General features: G+C 48.2%; 2 protein-coding genes across 5 annotated transcripts in view; one reads left to right on the top strand and one right to left on the bottom strand.

Annotated features, from left to right (window-relative positions):
* The first annotated feature begins 3,873 nt into the window (after window positions 1-3,873).
* Window positions 3,874-12,140, top strand: Gtpbp2 (GTP binding protein 2). The gene is made up of 12 exons (XM_028766574.1): window positions 3,874-4,161; window positions 6,298-6,324; window positions 7,049-7,233; window positions 7,580-7,688; window positions 7,841-8,038; window positions 8,298-8,472; window positions 8,621-8,840; window positions 9,148-9,283; window positions 9,411-9,469; window positions 10,053-10,224; window positions 10,504-10,668; window positions 10,915-12,140. Exons 1-12 carry the CDS (start codon window positions 3,976-3,978, stop codon window positions 11,089-11,091), a joined length of 1,809 nt encoding a protein of 602 aa, XP_028622407.1. The 5' UTR covers window positions 3,874-3,975; the 3' UTR covers window positions 11,092-12,140.
* Window positions 12,141-13,991: 1,851 nt separating this feature from the next.
* Window positions 13,992-20,622, bottom strand: part of Polh (DNA polymerase eta) — a 35,660-nt gene continuing 29,029 nt past the window's right edge. For all 4 annotated transcript variants that reach the window (XM_028766723.1, XM_028766721.1, XM_028766724.1 and 1 more), the window contains exons 10-11: window positions 19,019-19,188; window positions 13,992-15,625 (exon numbers count right to left, since the gene is read on the bottom strand). In XM_028766723.1, the coding sequence (XP_028622556.1) occupies window positions 14,776-15,625; window positions 19,019-19,188 (1,020 nt within the window). In that variant the 3' untranslated portion in view covers window positions 13,992-14,775. The remainder of the gene's footprint in view (window positions 15,626-19,018; window positions 19,189-20,622) is intronic.

Here is a 20,622-nt window from a genome sequence, read left to right as displayed (position 1 = left end):
GTAAGAAGAAAAAGATAAGATCAGCTTCTCGTGGGGCGAGTTTAAGGGCTCTTGGATATATTAAGAGTACTGTTTAGAATAAAGGCAGGTATAAGGGAGTCCTCAGTATGAACAGGGATTAGATGGCCCAGGGAAGATATACAAATCAGAGAATGAGCTGGATCCTGAAGACAGTAGTGTTTGTGGATTCATGGGAGAGAGAACCTGCGGAGGCTACCAAGGAATTCTGAGAAAAGTATGGAGAGACAAGTGCCAGGTCATAGAGATGAAGACTAGAAGCATGTTTCATGAAGTAGGGACCAGAGGTCAAGACATACTGTAACAGCACAATTAATACACCAATATACCATGGTGGATGGCTGGAGACACTCCACTGGTTAACAGTACAGACTGCTCATGTAGAAGTCCCAGGTTCAATTCCCATCACCCACTCCAAGTGGGTCACAGTCAGCCCCCAGGGGACTGGACTTGCTCTGCTAGTCTCCGAGGCCGCTGTACCCATGTGCACAAACCCATTCACATACATACACAATTAAAAGTACCGTGAAGCTAGGCATGGTGTCGCGTACCATTAATCCCAGCAGCTGGGATGCAGAAGTAGCCAGAGCTCCGAGTTTGAGGCCAGCCTGGTCTACAGATCAAGTTCCAGGACAGCCAGGGCTACACAGAGAGCCCTATCTCTAAAACATCAAAGGGGGAAAATAGTGTGGTGTTGAGTTGGAGGTGTAACTCAGTGGTTGAATGCTTGCCTAGCATGCATGAGAGTCTTGGTCCAAGCACTGTGTGGGAAATTGATACTAGAATAAAATAAAAGTTAGAAATCCAGAACAGGATGGTGTATATGTAACTCTTAATATATGGTGGCGGCAGCTTTTTCAAGTAAATAGCACAAGACAAACCCAGGTCTGACAGTGACAGCCTGTTGGAAGGCTGAGGCAGGTAGATCACAAGTTCAAGGCCAACGTGAATAACTTAGCAAGACTCTGTCTCAAAATGAAAAATACAGAACAGGGCTGGGGATATAGGTATACAGAAGAATGCTTGAGAAACAAAAAGAGGGGAGATCTTTTAAAAATAAACTTAGTGTTTACCATACACTACAAAAAGGTATGCTTCAAGTACACTGAAGTAAGTGTAAAATACATCTGAAAATCCGCTGGACAGTTGTGGTACACACCTTCAATCCCTGCACCCAGGATGCAGGGGGCACGTGGATCTCTGAATTTGAGGCTAGCCTGGTCTACAAAGTGAGTTCTAGGACAACCTCGGCTACACAGAGAAACCCTGTCTTGAAAAAATACAAGCAAACAAAACCAAAACCCACCTGAAAATCAGTGCAGGAAGCTAGGAGGACAGCCCAGTAGAAGGGTTTGTGCATATCAAGGATGGAGGCTCTGGGTTCACTTGTTAGTTAGTGTAAATAAAAACAAACAAACAAACAAAAAACATAAATCAGGGCCAGGAAGATGGCTTAGTGGGTAACGGCATTTGCTGTTAAGTCTGGTGACCTGAATTCAAGTCAGGATAAATTTCTACAAGCTATCATTCATATATATATATATATGAATGATACTATGTGTATGTCTGTAATGGGAATTGTGCTTCTAAGTGTGGTGTTCTTGGAAGGCAGAAGAGGGTGCCGGTTTCCCTACAGCTGGAATTAAAGGCAGTGATAAGTTACCCAATATAGGTGCTGGGACCTGAACTCTGGTTCTCTGGAAGAGGAGCAAGAGCTCTCGACTACTGAGCCATCTCCCTAGCTCCAAACATAAAAATTCTCAAAATCTCCTCAAAAAAAAAATATACTGGGTAATAATGAGGTTGATGTAAGGGTGGGTTGACAGGCAACCAAGAAAGCAGAGGGAAAGGTTGCTCTAAGTCAGAGCACAGGCAGGTGACATCATAAAATGCATATTCATACAAAGGTACTAGATGCAAAAGCAAGTGACTCATTACAAGCCAGGAAAAATATTTGCATGTGATGTGTATATAAGCACGCTATATATACATCCTATAGGCAGCCACCTCGTAAACAACCTGTCTAGGAAACTGGTCACTTAGAGTACCTCCATTCCCCAGGCCCCTGATCTCCTGGCAGGCATCCTGTGGCCTCGCTCCTCTGTCAGCCCTCACGTGTATCTGTAGGTAGGCCAGTTTGTTCAAGAACGGGTAATATGATGCCCCACCCCTTCTTAAAGGAAGGCATCCATTAAGCAGGAATGGGTGGGATGGAATTGTGTGGTAATCGCTGACTGCTAGAAGATCTGTGGATATTTAAAAAATAAGTTATCGGTTGAGTGCAGTAGTTTCTGGCTGGTGAGAGGGCCTGGGCTGTTTGTGGTGATAACGTGTGGGTATGGGTGTGGTGGGGTGTCTCTTCCTTTCTATTCCCATCCTTTGAGATGTCTCACTGAGTTCTCTAGTCTCCATCTCTGAAAACTTTTTTCCTCGGCAATCCTGGGCTAAAGCTATCCTCGGACATACAGGATAGCATACAGAAACGACACTTGCTTTCCTTCACGGGAGACCGAGGTAAATGGCTGATCTGCAAGGCTTTTCAGGTTTTGGTTCTTTTGGTATATAGCTGGTGTGGAAATTATCCAGTGTGGACAGCAGCTGCATGCTCAATAGACTCGTCTCCTTCGATGTGAAACCGTGAAGACGTTATGGACCCAACCAAGCCTGAACTCTTGCAGAGCACACCAGAGGTAAGACACTATTGGTGTTCCTACCTTATCGAGGACAGTTTTCAAATTTTGGAGGCAAAGACTGTTTTATTTCTTGGCTATGTATGAACACCTGGTTGTTTGTGAAGAGAAGGGAATTGACATACGGTGAGTCATGAGATAGCCACGGGGCTGGGATCTGAACCCTTGCGTCATGACTCTTTGCCCAGTAATTCTGCTTCTCCACTCTGCGCCTTTGGTACCCTGTATACTGGTTTATGTTGCTTCAAGAGTTCTAAAGGACAGGAGAGACGGCTTGACTAGAAAGACATATCAGCAATTCCCTGGGGCCCTAGGAAGTTTCTATTCCAGGCCACTTTCCCCGCCCCCTAGTGGTTGACGTAACTGGAACCGTAGATCCGCCCCAAATAGGGGCCAGGCCCCTCCTCCAGACAAGTTTTAAACCAAACTCTGTTTTCCGGGATTGGCTAAACTTCAAAACAAAGGGGAGGAGAGATACTTGCTGTGGGCATCTTCCAAGCCTTAAGGCAGCTGGCTGGTTTATGGGTTCTGGACACGTGTCTGGCCACCGCGGTGCCTGGGGCTGCTAAAACCAACCCCCGGACTGTGCCAGGCAAGTAATAATAAAGCAGTGACTATGGTGCAAGGGTGGCATAATCATCGTCACAATAACAGCTCTAATTATGCTATAACTACCATCTGCCTCCGCCCTAGCTTTTGCCCTGACTCACTCGACAGCACGCCAGCCGTCGGGGAAGAAACTGAGGCAGAGGTGGAGCCAGCAGGCTGTCAGGTCCAACCGCCCCGAATTTTAACTTGTCTGGGATCAGCGCCGAGAGGTCAAACCCAGTTCAATTCTGATATAAGCCCTTCACCTCCGGTGACTGTCCCTAATCTCAGGCCACAAGGCTTTCCTATTGCCCCTGGAAAAGAAACCGCTGGCAGTACGGGAAATTGGTGCAAACTACAACTCCCTTTAGTCTTTGAGCTCAAGGCGCGCTTGCTGCCCACGCCCCCGAAGCCACCTGCGGCTCTCGCATAGCTATGCCTCTTGGGAATTGTAGTTTGAACTCGCATTCTTTAACGCTAAATCTCATAGCCACGGACTCGGTATCCCTTGATGCCCTGCGGCTTTTTCTGACGCGACTAGGAGGACCGGGGAGGCAGGGGCGTGGCCTGCACTGGGCCACACCCCGCTCTCCTCCGGCTGGCGGACGCGGCGGTGGCAGTAGGGGCGGCGGCAGTGGCGGGGGGGAGGGGTCGGGCGGGGGGCTGGTGGCAGCGGCGGATGGACTCGCGGGTATCGGAACTGTTCGGCGGCTGCTGCCGGCCGGGAGGAGGCCCGGCCATGGGCGGAAACCTCAAAGCTCGGGGGGCCGGCGGTAGCAGCAGTTGCGGGGGCCCAAAGGGGAAGAAGAAGAACGGAAGGAACAGAGGAGGTAAAGCCAACAACCCTCCGTACCTGCCCCCAGAGGTGAGCACCTGAAAAGTGGCGGAGCCGTGGGGAACTACTCCTTCCGGTCCCCGAGACTCCAAGGAGGCGGGATAGAGACAATTAATCCCCCTTTCCGGTGTCAAGACCCCAGGGAGGAAGGACTGGGGAAGAGAACCCCCTCCTCCTGTTCTTGGACCCCCTAAAAAGCGAGATCGTCAAGACTGGACGATCCTTTTCAGTGTCTGGACCTCGGGGAGGGACTGCCCCTTTCACCTCCACAACCTTTGAATTAGTGGGATCAGGGGATCCTTTCCCCTTGAGAAGAACAGAGGATGTCTGAACCCCTACGCTGGGAGTGGGGAAGGAACACTGTACTGGGAAAAGAGGGCAGGCAGAGTAACCAACGTTTTTCTAAACTTGATCCACAGGGAGAAGGGGAGTAGCCGGGACAAGAGCGATGTGTTCCTTCCCTACCCTTCCGTACCCACACACATAAAACCAGAGAACAGTTAGACATAGCCCTCTGCCCTTCCTTTGTCCTGTGGGGCTGTAGACACAGTGAAAAGTTCCCATGAACGCGCTCTGTGAGTCCTTAAGGCAGAGAAGACTACTTTCCTTCCTCTTAAAATAGGAGAACCCAGTCGGGCGGTAGTGGGCTCTCCTTTAAATCCATTACTCTGGAGAGATGGCTCAGCGATTAGGAGCACTGTCTGTCCTTCCAAAGGACCCCAGTCCAATTCCCAGCATCCACATGGCTGCTCACAACGGTCTGCAACTCCAGTTCCAGGAGGTCTGACACGCTCACACACATACATGCAGGCAGAAAACCAATGTACATAAAATAAAAATAATGTAAAACAAAAAAATCCCATCCCTTGGGAGTCAGAGGCAAGGGGATCTCTGAGTTCAAGGCCAGTCTGGTCTAGGAAGCAAGTTACATACAGGACACCCAGGGCCTCACAGAGAAACCTTGTTTTGAAAACAAAGAAGGGAGAACCCAAGGTGGGAAGGGCTTCAACAGGTGATTATAACTTTAAGTATGTACCAGAGTGATACAGGTTGCTGCTCCTGCTCATAGAATTCTAATTCAGTGGGTGAGGGATGGGTCTGATAATTTGACATTTCATACAAGCTGTTGTTGTGGTCCTAGTACCACACTTCGAGAACCATTGGTGATTTTTCTTTCTGCCATCTTTATAGTCAACGGTCCTAATTATTCACCTCCAACAGAAGAGTAAAAAAGGTTTCTTTGTTGATGGGAAAAGAGCTCCCACACGTTCTGTGGTGTGGTAGACATTACGGATAAAGACACCTCTAAGGACTTTAAAGACAGCATGATGACCAAGAGGGAAACAGAAAAATGAAGTGGCCAGAGAGGAGGAGTGCAGAAAGGCAGGCAGACAATAAGTAAATCTCATAACCTTTTGTCCAGGGGCTGGAGGGTAGCGCGGGGCAGGTGTGTGTGGCACACAGCCCAAACGGTGGCTGCTGTGCCACACACACCTGTGTGAGGCTATGTGATGGTTTTCTGCTTTCACTTCTCCTGAGGCAGAAAAGGGGATAAAAGCCACAGTGAGTTCACTTTATGGAGTCTGCCCCTTAGGTTTCCTGGTTTGTTTGGGTAAGTCCCAGCTTTGGAGTTCTGCTCTTCTCTTCCCTGGGCCTCTTATCTTAGGGCGTTTGTAGTGACCAGTGCTGAGTTCATACTTTGGCTCTGTTCCAGAGTCCCCGTAGCCTCTTACACTTGATGGCATCAGCTGAGAGGGAGGGGCAAGAAGGAAGTAGTGTCTACCTGATGGGTGTCAAAAGAAAGGCCTCCACAATCTGAACACAGAAAAAGAAACCAAAACCAAATACCCCAGAGCGAGCAGCAGCTTTAGGCTGTGGAGGGTTAGGGTTAGGGTGGGGGCAGAGAGGTGATCTTGTGTCAGGAAGCACAGTACTGATGATTTCTTAGATAAACGGGTGGTTTGCCGTAGCCTTTCAGGCCTCTCCTCAGAGGCCACACTGGAGATCAGAATCTGTCTTCCCACTGCGGCTTGGCAGGTTCCAGTACTGGCAGGTGCCACTTGGGCTTTTCTTTCTGCTTTGTATGCCTGAGGTCACTGGGAATTGAGGGGGAAGTAGGGTTGGGGTCTGGACAGGACATGGTAACTGCTTCCTGTTTCTTTTCAGGCTGAAGATGGAAACATCGAATATAAAGTGAGTCTTGTGTTGGGGAGGAGAAGGGAGTGGAGTTGCCCTTGTCAGTGTGAGGTGGTCTCTCTAGTGCCCTCCAAGTTCATGCTGCAGCTCCATGCTGCATGGTGTCCTGCTGCATGGTGTCCTGCTGCATGGTGTCCTGCTGAGCTCTCTGAAGGCACCGTATCAGGAAACAAGCACTACTAGCGTGGTGATGGTGGGGGAGGGTTTGTTTGTTTGTTTGTTTGTTTGTTTTAAGATTTTTAATTTTTTTTCCTGGATTTTTGAGACAAGCTTTCTCTGTAGTCATAGCTGTCTTGGAACTCACTCCTTAGACCAGGCTGGCCTCAAACTCACAGAGATCCACCTGCCTCTGCTTCCCAAGTGCTGAGATTGAAGGCATGTGCACCCCACTGCCAGGTTACAATTTGTAACTTTTGTATGTGCTTCTGAGTGCAGGTGCCTTCAGAGGCCAGAGCAGGGTGTCAGATTTCCCTGAAGCTGACACTTAAGGAGGTTGTCACCTGTCTGACTTGAGTGCTGGGAATCGAACTTGGGTCCTCTGTGAGAGCGCTGTGTACTCTTCTTTAACTAACAACTGAGCCATCTCTCCATCCCCAGGGGGCCAAGAGTTTTAAGTAGACAAAGTTGCTGGTTATTCTAGCAGGACAGGAAGGGGGACCACACTTGAGGTTTGGGAGGAACAACTCATTTCTTCATCTCATGATACCGCATCTGTCCTAAGCTGAAGCTGGTGAACCCGTCTCAGTACCGCTTTGAGCACTTGGTGACACAAATGAAGTGGCGGCTCCAGGAAGGACGCGGTGAGGCCGTCTACCAGATTGGGGTAGAGGACAATGGGCTGCTGGTGGGGCTGGCTGAGGAGGAGATGCGGGCTTCCCTGAAGACCCTGCACCGGATGGCAGAGAAGTATGCTTCTTCCTCCCCTTCCCCTAACTTAACCCATGCACACCCAGCCAGCCAGGTCCAGAGGGACATGGGTTGGGTGGGGACCCAGCCAGCCAGGTCCAGAGGGACTTGGGTTGGGTGGGGTCTCCTTCTGTTGCTCTTCTCATTTCCTCACTGTTCCTGGGCTCCCCGCTCCCCTTGGTTGAAGATGCTTGTTTCAGAAGAAGTAGAGGCAGCAGAAGTGGGGGGTCGTAGATTGCAAGGTGCTATGAGGTGCAGTAAGTTGTCAGGAGCTCTGTGATCCAGAGCTAGACTGGGTTAGGGCAAGTTTATGTGAAATATGGCAGCTGTGGGTCTTCTGTGACAGGGTTGGGGCAGACATCACTGTTCTTCGGGAACGAGAGGTGGATTATGACAGTGACACGCCCCGGAAGATCACTGAGGTGCTAGTACGGAAGGTCCCTGACAACCAACAGGTGAGCCCCTGAGAACACTTAGGCCTCTCCCAGTGATGGCTTTTCACTGGCCCAGGGTCCTGAGAGTGCTCACTCTTCAGGGAGCACCAGCGCCTAGAACCTTTAGTGAGAGGTGAGTATTGGAGACCTCACCTCTGCCAATTTCTTCCCAGTTCCTAGATCTCCGTGTGGCCGTCCTGGGGAATGTGGACTCAGGGAAGTCAACCTTGCTTGGAGTTCTAACCCAAGGAGAGCTAGACAACGGGCGGGGCCGGGCTCGGCTCAACCTTTTCCGCCACCTGCATGAGATTCAGTCTGGCCGGACTTCCAGCATCAGCTTTGAGATCCTGGGCTTTAACAGCAAGGGAGAGGTGCATGGGCTCAACGGGACCCAGTGGGGCCAGACTGTTGAGGACGGGCTGGGGGCAGGGTGTGGAGACCTTTTGGAGAAGTCTGAGGGCACTGTGAATACCTCTCTCCCTCAGAAAAGCAAGTGAGAATCCACGGAGCGAAATAGAAACGGGCCGAAGGTTCTGAGACAGGGACTGCCGAGGGACTAGACTAGGACCTGGTGACTCCTGAGGGGTGGGGAGGTGCACGGGGACACTGAGAGCCCTGGCCCCGGGCTAGGTGGTGAATTACAGTGACTCACGGACTGCCGAGGAGATCTGCGAGAGCAGCTCCAAGATGATCACCTTCATCGACCTGGCGGGCCACCATAAATACCTGCACACCACCATCTTTGGCCTCACCTCCTACTGCCCGGACTGTGCCCTGCTCCTCGTCAGTGCCAACACTGGAATCGGTACGAGACAGTGAGCAGAGGGGCAGGGCAAAGGTGGGAGCTGACTCTCTCTGCTGCCCTGAGCCCCCTCAGAGCTGGGAGCAGCACCAACTCTTCCTTTTCCTTCCTCCCAAATTCTCTCTCCTGCCACCTGCCTTCTCTGAGGCAGCCGGCACCACCCGGGAACATCTGGGGCTGGCCTTGGCCCTGAAAGTGCCCTTCTTCATCGTGGTCAGTAAAGTGGACCTGTGTGCCAAGACCACAGTGGAGAGGACAGTACGCCAGCTGGAGCGGGTCCTCAAGCAGCCTGGCTGCCACAAGGTCCCCATGCTGGTCACCTCTGAGGATGATGCTGTCACTGCTGCCCAGCAGTTTGCCCAGTCACCCAAGTGAGCCTGCCTCTCACCCTAAAGCCTTGGTGGACAGGGAAGGCTGCTTCAGGGTCCAGGAGCATAGTGTCCCACCTCTAGGGCCAGATCCATTGTAGTTCAGTTCTCTGCCTTTTTCCAGTTTGGGATTGTGGGAGGGAGCTAACCTGGAGCTTTGTTGATGCCTGGAACCTTCGAGACATTAGCTGTCCGTATTCCCTGGCTTGCTTACCGTCAGAAAGGGACTCGGCTCACTTCTTCGTGGGTGGGCCTCTGGCTACTGCTTCCTGTCAAGACTGTTTTCACCCATGCACTTGTCTGTCCACAGTGTCACCCCTATATTCACACTGTCCAGTGTGTCTGGAGAGAGTCTGGACCTCCTGAAAGTCTTCCTGAATATCCTGCCGCCACTCACCAACAGCAAAGAGCAGGAGGAGCTCATGCAACAGTTGACAGAGTTCCAGGTGGTTGGTTTGGCAAACAGAAGGCGGGGGTGGGGTGGAGGGAGGCAGGCCTGGTTCTGAGCCTGAGCATGGTTATAAAGGCCTACAAGCCTGGTGGCAGGACACTGACAGTTTTCTTTGGCTCTAGGTGGATGAAATCTACACAGTCCCAGAGGTGGGGACCGTGGTTGGAGGAACACTCTCCAGGTGACTTCCTCATTGCTACACGCTCTGCTCAGCCCTCACTTGTTACTGGAGACCCTCTTGCATGAAGGAGCCCCTTGGGTGGAACTATGCTAATCTACAGGATGTGTTTGTTTGCAGATTAGCTTTCCTACTCAGAGCTGGAGGAAGCTCAGTACTCCTGGCTTACAGGAGTGGGGGGTTGGGAGTATAGGGGGATGGGGGTGGGGGAGTGGGTACTGCTGCTTTAGGGGAGTCTCCAGGCCCCTAGAACATACGATATGGTTCATGGGCTCTTGGAAGAAACTGTGTTCAGCTAACATCTCAAAGCAGGGAAATGAGGAAGAGACTCTCAATGAATTACAGGGTGAAGGGACCTGGTGTTAGCCAAGCCACAGGGGTGCCTCTGCCAGCCATTATTGCTGGCCTTGAGAATCTGAATACTAGGCTGGAGAAGGCAGTCACCTCCCTACTTCCAAGCTGGAATGTAGGGTTCCTTTGCCCTAATTCAAGGGACATAAGCCCAGAAGGGCAGGAATGTTTTGAGTGACCTTGGCAAAGTCAGAGGGAATGATGCTGACACTGCCACCTGCTGTCTGGGCTGCAGTGGGATCTGCCGCGAGGGGGACCAGCTGGTAGTAGGCCCGACAGACGATGGCTGCTTCCTGGAGCTGAGAGTATGCAGCATCCAGCGCAACCGTTCTGCCTGTCGTGTGCTTCGAGCTGGTCAGGCTGCTACACTAGCCCTCGGAGACTTTGACCGTGCGTTGCTTCGAAAGGTGAGGTGGACACGTGGGTTGGAGAGGGAACAGTCTGGAAAACTGGCTCCTAAGAAGCTTCTGTCTACAGTCTTTAACTTAGGAGTGTAGGCCTGGTTATATAGACTACTGAAAGGGTGTAGGATACTTAAACACAGGTCCTTAAATTCCCACAGTGCCCTCCTCTTCGAGGCCTTTCTTAGTATGTAGAAGAGGATTCCAGAGTTTTAAAAGAGTGGAGAATTGGAAAGAGTCTAACGGCGGGTTTGCCCTTGTGGACCTTGGACTGTTTCTCCCCAGGGCATGGTGATGGTGAGCCCCGAGATGAATCCCACCATCTGCTCAGTGTTCGAGGCAGAGATAGTTCTACTGTTCCACGCCACCACTTTCCGGCGGGGATTCCAGGTGACAGTACATGTGGGCAACGTACGTCAAACAGCAGTGGTGGAAAAGATCCATGCAAAGGTGAGAGGGACCCAGCCGTGTTCCATGTCTTCAGGGAAAGTCAATGTTCTGACTCCATACAGGAGGAAAGTCTGACATCAGACCTGGCCGGGCTTCCCTGATCACATAAAGGGAGCAGAGCCTATACATATATATATATATAGGGCGGGGAGCAGCCCACCTTGGGGCTCACAGGTTAAGAGTCAAGGCTGACAGAGAATGGGATGGGAGGCGCTTGCCAGGGCCGTGACCACTTTTCTCCTGAAGGACAAGCTGCGGACAGGGGAGAAGGCAGTGGTACGTTTCCGTTTCCTGAAACATCCAGAATACCTGAAGGTGGGCGCCAAACTGCTGTTCCGGGAGGGTGTTACCAAGGGCATCGGTCATGTCACGGATGTACAAGCCATCACAGCAGGAGAAGCCCAGGCCAGCATGGGCTTCTGAGTCCTCCAAACAGCTCTACTGCTGTTCCTACAATACATAAGGTGACTTCCGGCCATGCTGCCCACTGCTGGCGGCTCTGTGTGTTAATAGGCTAGGGAGAGGAGTGTCTGCTGCCACTTGCTTCCTGTCACATTTCTGGAGAGGTGTCAAGTTTGGTGTGGCCAGGGAGGGGCAGTCCTGAGGGAGAAGACAATTCAGGGCAGTGCTCAGCAGCTGTGTGCACCCCGAGATAGTTCATTAACCCTGGCGGCTGCATGGTCTTGTCCACTGGAGGGAGCAGTACACAGCCATCTTGGCCCACTATCAGGACTGGGCATGACTCACCAGTGGTATCTCTGCACTTCAGGAATTGTCAACAACTGGGGTGGCTCTTGACAGCACTTCTTTTTTATACCTCCTCTCAAGGCCACGTAAGTTACCTATCTCTACCTGACTATGGATAAAAGACAGTGCTCCTAGCCATCTGGTGGACCCAGGGACTGAAGAAATGGCACAGAGACCGTGAAAGACTGTGCTCCTATCCTGTGTTGAGTCCCGATGCATTTCTTGCTTCATTTCCTTCTCTCAAGGGTCGATTCCCCAGATCCTCTTGGCATAGGCCCCACTTGGTGCTATTTGTGGTGCTGGCTCAGGCGTGGGGCTGCCAGGCTAAGACTTGGCACACCCAAGGCCAGCTGCATGTCCGTTTCTGTCCTTCCAGTCATCTGTTGGCTTCCATGCTACCTCAGCTAGTGCGGTAGCCACAGGACTGACCCAGTTTGTGCATCCTGGGATCCTCACCCCAGTCCTGCTCTTAACATAAAACTTTTTCTTGTTTTAGTAATTTGTAGTGACCAACCCCTTCCCTCTGTTGCCGGGAACCAGGAGGAAAGGGAAAGATGTCATCTTTCCTATTTTAGGCATGGACTCCCTCCTCTCCCTTTGTTAGCATCCTGGGTTCCCGTGAACTCAGGGATTTGTTGAAGATTCTCTGCATATATATATATATATATGTATATATATATTTAAATACACATATATATTGTACAGAATAAAAATGTTTTATTGGACACTCTGTGCTTATGCTTAAGACACTGGTTCAGCCTCCAAGGCTAGGTTGTCATGTTGTCTCATTGGCTGTGTTTGTCCTCTCCCCCATAGGATCACTGTGTCATAGGATCATGTTGTTTGTGCCGATTCTTGTCTTCCCTGCCATAGGATCTGTGTTGTGTTCTGCTTTGTTTTATATTATTTGAGTGAGCAGAGTATAAGGTGAAAAGGCCTTTTCAGCTCAAACAGCTCGCTCTGTGGTACTTACCACGTTGTGTGCCTGTCAGTGGTAATAGTGAGCAGAACCCTCTCCTCAGTACCAGAGGTGGATGGTCATGTAGTCCTCACATTTGTCATTTATAGCCTAGATTCTTGAGGTATCGAGGGCCACTTTAGCGAACCCCCGCCCTTCTTATTTCTGTGTTCAGACTATCGACTATCGTACATTTTGGAGTCCAGAGCATTGTACATGCTAGCCAGATGCCAAGCTGAGCTCTGTTCCAGGCTGTCTGACTATCCCATATTAAATAGGGTCTAAGGCTAATGTCTATTGCAGAGGAACGGACTCTGTTTTGAGTACTAATCCTGGCAAAACAAATAATACATGTGGTCCAAAGTTTAGTTAGCATTTGGCCTTCAGAGCCTTTTTAAAGATGAGAGTCTCTAGCCCAGGCTGGACTCAGTCTTACTCTGTAGTTTGAGGATGACCTTTAGCTCAGGTCCTCTGTCCCTCTCAAATGTTGGGATTGCAGGCATGGCTCATGTCTGCTTTTACACCATACATACTAAGGCCAAATCTAGGCCTTTCTGCATTTTAGGTACCAACTGAGCTATTGCCACCAGCCCTATTTTTAGTACTTTTATACAGGCTCTTGGCTATGTAGCCTTAATTCAGTGGTCCTCCCACCCCAGCCTCCTCTTTTAGTTAGGATTACAGGCATGTGCCACCATATCTGACACGGTTTAATAAAATAGTTTTTATTAAAGGTGCACTTTTTAATCCCATCACTTGAAGCAGAGGCAGGCAGATCTCTGTGAACTCAAGGCCAGTCTGGTCTCCAAAGCAAGTTCCAGGACAGCCAGGACACAGAGAAACCCCAGCCCCGAGGAACAAACAATACCATTGGTTTAATTATTAAGAAGCCTGTGGGTAAAACTTTTCTTAGGAGCTGTGAGGAAAGCAAGATCATCTCGTAGCACAGTGCTACTTTACAGCACTATTGCTAGCACTACTCCTACAGACTGTGTACAGTAGGGCAGCTCTGCCCAAAAAACAAGGCACACTGCTAACTCTGTCCTCCACTGGTCCACTAGCCATCTCCCACCTACTCCTCCAACTTCCCTCTAAGGTGTCTTAAGACACCTGAGTGTCTGCTACAGTGCTTCTCTCTTTGGAGGCAAGGCCTCATCGTATTACCCAAGCTGGCCTGGAATTTAATTCCAGATCCCCTGCCACCATCTCCAGAATTCTAGGATTACCATGGTCACATATAACATCTAGCTTGGTACTAGAGAAAAGTCATGCTAGGCGAGTATTCTACCACTGGGTTACATCCTAACCCGTGTCTCTCATGTAGCCCAGGTTGTCTCACCAAGGATGTTTTAAACTCCAGACTGATTACCCTTTCTTGACCCTCTAAACTGTTGGGATTACAAATGTGTACCAAACACCAGACAGCATATTACTTTCCGACTCCCAAACCGTGACAGTGGCATAGGCACAGTGGCATACACCTACATCTCAGCACACAGGAAACTGCAGTAATAGGATCACAGATTTGACAACAGTCTAGCCTTCCCATCTCCAATGTCAAAAAACTCACCAGTAAGCACTTTTTTACATTAATAGAATATTAGAGGAGTAAAAGGCAGGCCCCAAAGAGTACATTTTTATTGTCTCAGTGTGGTATAATTTACTTCATGCATTCAGCCAACATTAAGAACATATTTATATGTAAGGCACTGTAAGAATTCTTGCCTTTAATCTAGCCAGGGAAGGAACTACACACTAAAGTCAAAGGAAAGGGTAATTTCCTGCTAAACAGTGAGTTTCAAATCTTTCAAAGACCCAATTTTTAAGTGAGTTGATTTGTATTTATGTAGGGAAAAGATGTGCATACTACTTTCCTACCCATTAAATCTACCTGGTTTCATACGTAATTCAAAGTCATGTAATTTAATAAAATCTGATGCCTGTATGGCTGAGGAAGACTGCTAAGTCCATTACTTCAGTCGTTTGCACTTGTTCATCTCAATAGTCCTTATTTTCCTTCCAGAACTGGGAAGTGAACTTGGGGCCTTGCACATGCTGTCCTAGACAAGTGGGCTGTATCTCCAGCCCCATCTTCTCCCCTTTCAATTTCAATTTTTTGAGTTACATTTCTAATATCATGTTTAGTCTTTAGTGAATTTTATAGGGAAGGAAGTGAGCTAGCCCAAAGCTGTGGGAGTTTGTCAAGGTTCCTTACATCTTTTATGACACTGTATCTCCCTAAAGATTAAAAACATTGATCAGCAACAGGATCAGAATCCCATTGGAAGAAAGAAAAAAACAAATTAATTTTGTATTAAAAATTTCATAATTCGCTTGAGTAATCACGATTCCATCTCTTAGAAATAAAATAGTAAAGCTCTTCTGCAAGCCCCAGGGCAGCACTAATGTGTCAATGGCTTAAAAAAGGATTCCAGTGTCTGCATGCCGTGGGGCCTAAAGCGTTTATTACTGGAAGCCAAAGGACTCTTGGGATTTCTTTTGCCCTGAGGAGACATGGCAGGAACAGCCTGGGATTTTGAAGTACAAGGCTGCAAAAAAGACTTCTGCAACTCCAGTGCAAAATGGTAGTCCGTGTGTTCTGGCATGTCCCATACTGGAACCAGGGAGTCACACTGCTCACAGAGCACTTGGTCCTCAGGTGCCCTCTGGGCCACCTCCTGAGAGTTGTAAGCTGAAGAATCAAGCATGTTTGGACTGTTTCCAGCCACATGCATTTCTGTAGAAATTGCTTTCGAGGATACTGGCTTCAACACTCTTCCATCAACAGGACCACTGTCTACACACTCCGTTGGTAGACAGCTTGGTTGCGCTTCAGAGTTGACCTGTGGAGGGTAAGGAGCTGCAGAATTACTAACCTGTGTGTGCTGTAGCAGCAGACTCTTCTGCTTAAAGAAAGACTGAGTTCCTGTGGGTCGGCTGGTTTGGAACACAAGTGAGGGCTTGGAGGATGACTTCTCCGTGGCCATGTTAAGAGGCGCAAAGGAAGTCTCTTTCATTCTCTGCTTTTTGGCAGCCTTTTGAAAAAAAGTCTTTACAGATGATGTGGCTGCCTCTTTAGAGGTGGGCACAGCTGGGCCAGGTGCCTGGGTCCTAGTCTCAGAGCAGGCAATTGGCACCTTTGGCTGACAGCTTGAGTCACTACTCAGGAACATAGTGATATCTGTGCAAGTTGGAGGGGCAGATGCAGAGAACTTGGTCGCACAGAGGAAGAGCATTGTGAGAGGAGGGGACCTGTGTACAAAGGAACAGAACGAGGAAGTTACCAAGTCACTGTTTAAGAGCTCAGCTCCATCTAACAGATGATAATCATGAGAGGCACTGACTCTTCTTACTGCAGTGGCTCACAGCCGTTACTGTGTATTGTACTGACGTAGAGAGGAGACTGGGATACCACTGAGTCTAGCCGGTCCCCAGCTCGGGGCCGACCGGTGGAGTGCTCGCTCTGACTGCTAGGGCTAGACCACTTAGAGTCCACGATCTACCACAAGTTGCTGGAATTAAGGGATGGGGCAACAAATTTTGGGTTGTTTTTTTGTTTTCTGAGACAAGCTGTGCAACTCTAGCTGGCCTGCAACTATATAGACCGGCCTGTGTCTCCTGAGTTCTGGGACTAAAGGTGTGCCCCATCACACTTAGCTTGGGGCAGCACAACTTTTATTCAAGGCAACACTTGAGAAGTAGATAGCTACATAAAAAAGCTGCCCAGCCAGTTGGTCCAGTGGGTAAAGGTACTTGCCACCAAGCTAAATGGCCTGAATTTAGTTTGTAAGACCAACTCAGAGATTTCATATTTAGTATATGTATACACAAAATAAGTGAAAAAAATTTCCAATCTTAACCAATGATTATGGAATTTTTCAAGATAAAATTTCCTATCAAGATTTTGGTTTCAAATCTCAGTCTCAGAAACATTTTAAAGCTAGGCAATGATGGCTACATAGAAACCCTGTCTTAAAAACAAAACAAAACTAAAAACTTAAAAAAACCAAAACACCCCCTACTCCCTCCAAAAGAAAGTTCATTATGTATTTCCATACGAACCGAGTTTCAGAATATAAAACATGCTTTTATAGATAGGTTAGTTCTTCAATCAGAAGAGCAAGTGCTGTTTTTAAGTTACTGTGAGTTGAGTATGGTAACATATGCCTGAAATCCAGTAGCAGAGCCTAGACAGGATGAGTTCAAGGCCAGCCTACGCTCCATAGCAACATGCTGTCTCAAACAGCAAGAGGAACTTGTTGGCCCTGCCCTCAGGATTTATACTTTGGTACCACATCATAAACAGACAAGGTTAGTGGTCCTGTAATGGTTCTCAAATAAGGATTCATATAAACACAGCGCCACAGTTATCATTGGGTCTGTGTAACTGTAGTATTTGTGGGACAAGCAATTATACCAGAAAGTAAATGTTACAGTTTTGTGGACGTCAATATGTTTTAGATAAGCAGTACTTTAGGTGAACTGAACTTCTTTGTAATCTTCAATGACAAGTTTATATTTTTGTCATAATGAATTTAGAATATCCTTTTTTGGTTTTCTGAAACAAGATCTTGCTCTGTATAGCCAAGGATGACTTTGAATTCTGATCCATCAAGACTGGCTTGAAAATACCTTGCTTTTCTTGGGACAAGGGAGGATGGGGTGAGGAACTGGGGATAGAACTCAGGACCTTGACTCAGGGCTGAGGCTGTAACTCAGTAGAGGGAGGGTGCTTGCTTCCTATGCATGAAGACTTGGGTTCAATCCCAAGTACCTCAGAAGCCAAGCATGTGATGGTACGGGCCTGTGAGCTCAGCTCCTCTTGGGAGATGTAGGCAGGAGGACCAGAAGTGCAGAGACATCTCTAAGTACAATGCCTGGAATAGAGAAGTCCCTATCTTAAAAACATCTACGATGATAATGTCAGGACAGAAAAATAAATATGATTCAAGAATGGTTTCCCCATGCCTTGGCGATGCTTCCTGCCCCGCAGAGATGAAATGCATATAGAACTTTACACTAGAGAAGCGCCAGGGTGGAGCGCAGCGGTAGACTGCTGCCCGTGCACAACAGAGCACGGCTTCCAGCTCCAGCTCCCAGAGTGGCCAGGAGGAGGGGGCAGCATAGAAAGACCTTGTCTAAAACAAACACTCAACACAAACAATTAGCAAAAATTCAGGCTATTCTAGTACCTATCTAGAAAAAAATATAAACACTAAACATCTAAGCATAGGACAGTGGTTGGGTACACACATGGAGGGGGAGCTAATGTGGGAGGAGTTAGAAGAGGAAGAAGAGGAAGAAGGAGAGGAGGAAAAGGAAGAAGAGGAGCTGGGAGAGGGGAGAGAGGGAGGAGATGGAGGCGGATGTTCTCATGTCTATAGCAGTCAAAGGTGGTTGGTATATCTAGGTTGGGTATTGGGTTACACTTCTGATTGTATGGGTATCTTGTTACTGATCATTACCAAATATATAAGCCTTTGATTAATCTTTCAGCATTAGAGTCTCATCTTTCTACTGGGCCCGTGTGGATGGCGGGATGATCTGGGCAATGCCCAGCCTTGCGGAGACAGTGTGAAAGATTGGCAGAGCCATCTCCCATGCTGGTGTCTCATGGGTAGCAGGGCTGGTGTTTCTTTCTGGCCGGTTCTAGCTGCTGCGCGCACTGAGAAACATGGCGGCTGAGCTAGGCAAAGCTGCCTCGGCTTAGATAGTCAGCTTGACCAGAGGCCGATTTTAAATAGTTACTTCAACAGACACAGCCTAGACTATCGGAAAAATTTCTTTATAAAAGATCATGAAAAATGTTTTTAAGATACAATTAAGAAGCCAGGGGGTCGTGGCTCATGCCTTTAATCCCAGCACTTGGAAGGCAGAGACAGGCGGATTTCTGAGTTCGAGGCCAGCCTGGTCTACAGAGTGAGTTCCAGGACAGCTCGGGCTATACAGAGAAACCCTGTCTTGAAAAACAAAAAAGAAAAAAAAAAAAAAGAGAGAGATACAATTAAGAAGTTCCCAAGTGTATTAGTCCCCAAGTGCCGGCAGTCATGTCCCTGCATACAGTAAGCTAGTACAGGCAAGAATGGTGCTGGTTCTTGTTGTCTTCTCAATACTAATGCACTTGTGGGTACCAGAATGCACCAAATGTAGGGAGAAACAAAACTACTGCAACTGATGACTGATGACCCACCCACCTACACACACACACACACACACACATTTTCTGTGCATATCTGCCTGTCTTGGAACTCACTTTATAGACCAGGCTGGACTCCAACTCAGAGATGTGCCTGCCTCTGGCTCTACTGGTTAAACCTCCTCAGTTTTACCACCTTCCTTAGCTCTTGATCACAGCCATCTAATAGGTGTTACTAGTAGAGTCACAAAGAAATTACCCCAGATGAAAGTTCAGAAGCTCACTGAACAGCTTTGTAACTCACTATACAGCTAAGTTACAAAATAAACTTTTAGGTTTTCTGTTTGTTGTTTTTTTGAGACAAGGTTTCTCTGTGTAGCTTTAGCTTTGTAGACCAGGCTGGCCTTGAACTCACAGAGATCTGTCTACCTCTGCCTCCAATATTGGGCTACCACTGCCTAGTGCCGCCCCGCCCCTCTTTTTAAGATAAACTAAAAATAAAGTCTCACCACTCAGTCTGGGTTCCAGACGTATTACAGTTCCTGATGGCAGCAAATGCGTCCTGGCTCATCTTGTGAGCGTCATAGCGAGGGAGGGCACAGCACCGACGCAGGCTGCTGAGACGCTTGTCCCCTTGAACACGAACACTGACGACCAACTGAGTGGCCACTCTGTCATTCTGTGGAGAGAGGAGGAGTGAGGCCAGAAGTAGTTACTAAGAGCATGTTCAGGGTAATAGAATGATTTGGAAACTCAATTTAAAAGCTGGCATGGGGTTGGACTCCTTTAATCCCAGCACTGGGGAGGTGGAAGGAGATGGATCTCTGTGAGTTTAAAGTCATCCTGGTCTACATACCAAGTTCCAGGTAAATCAGGGCTGCATAGTAAGATCCTATCTTAAAAAAAAAACAACAAAACTAAACAAAAAAGGAAGCTGTTTACTCTAATACCTATTCATATAAGATACAATTGTATACTAAATACATACAAGCATAAGACAATGGGTCCAGTATTATAAGGGATAGAGCCTAGACTATAGTACAAATTCCTGAATAAAAATCTAACTACAGGCCAGGCAGTGGTGACACACACCTTTAATTTCAACACTCAGAAGACAGAGAGGCAATGTGGATCTCTGTGAGTTCAAAACTTCAAAACTAGCCTGGTCTACAAAGCCAAGGCTGCACTGAGAGACCTTGTCATGAAAAAAAAAAAAAAAACTGACTACAAGATGTCACAAAATAAAGTTTGTGCTATTTCTAGTTATAAGAAGGATATATGAGATCGTGGATTTGATCCCCAGCATTGAAAAAAAAAAGAGGATAGAATTTGGGTGATGAATTATCACAGAATATTAGGGACTGGGGATGTAGCTTAGTTTGTAAAGTTCTTGCCTGAAGTGTGAACATAAAAGCCAGGCACAGAGCCGGGAAGTGGTGGCGCACGCCTTTAATCCCAGCACTTGGGAGGCAGAGGCAGGCGGATTTCTGAGTTCGAGGCCAGCCTGGTCTACAGAGTGAGTTCCAGGACAGCCAGGGCTACACAGAGAAACCCTGTCTTGAAAAAGCAACAAAAAAAAAAAAAAAAAAAAAAAAAATTAACAGCTCTTAAAACAGCAGACTTTTGTGGTGGTACGTTGTCACAGCCATCTGTAGACAACAATGTAGAATACCACTAGAGACAGCAAGCACTGCCTCTAGCCAAGTAGAAGCATTTGAATGCTACACTCAGTAAACAGAAATAAAGATCACTCAGCAGAGTGTATCCAGTGAAACGTCCATGTGAGGCTCTGTGCTGGTCTGTATATGCTTGGCCCAGGGAAGGGCACTAGTAGGAGGTGTGGCCTTGGAGGAAGCTTGTCATTGTGGAGATGGGCATTGAGACCCTCCTCCTAGCTGCTTAGAAGAGCCAGTCTTCCCCTGGTTCCCTTCGGATCAAGATGAAGACCTCTTAGCTCCATCTCCAGCGCCATGTCTGCCTGGATACAGCCATGCTTCCTGCTTTGATGATAGTGGATTGAACCTCTGAACCTGAAGCCAGCCCTGATTAAATGTTTTCATTTATAAGAGCTGCCTTGGTCATAGTGTCTGTTCACAGCAATGGAAACCCTAAG

Source organism: Grammomys surdaster, unplaced genomic scaffold (genome assembly GCF_004785775.1).
Source record: "Grammomys surdaster isolate TR1022 unplaced genomic scaffold, NIH_TR_1.0 169, whole genome shotgun sequence".
In the NCBI taxonomy this organism is placed as follows: Eukaryota; Metazoa; Chordata; class Mammalia; order Rodentia; family Muridae; genus Grammomys; species Grammomys surdaster.
The sequence above is the reverse complement of the archived record's forward strand: the minus strand, read 5'-3'. Positions and strand labels throughout refer to the sequence as shown.

Coding starts and splice junctions, on each gene's coding strand:
- Gtpbp2 (XM_028766574.1), top strand. CDS start 3,976: ATGGACTCGCGGGTATCGGAACTGTTCGGCGGCTGCTGCCGGCCGGGA. Junction 8,473..8,620: donor CAGTGCCAACACTGGAATCG/GTACGAGACAGT, acceptor TCTCTGAGGCAG/CCGGCACCACCCGGGAACAT. Junction 8,841..9,147: donor CAGTTTGCCCAGTCACCCAA/GTGAGCCTGCCT, acceptor GTCTGTCCACAG/TGTCACCCCTATATTCACAC.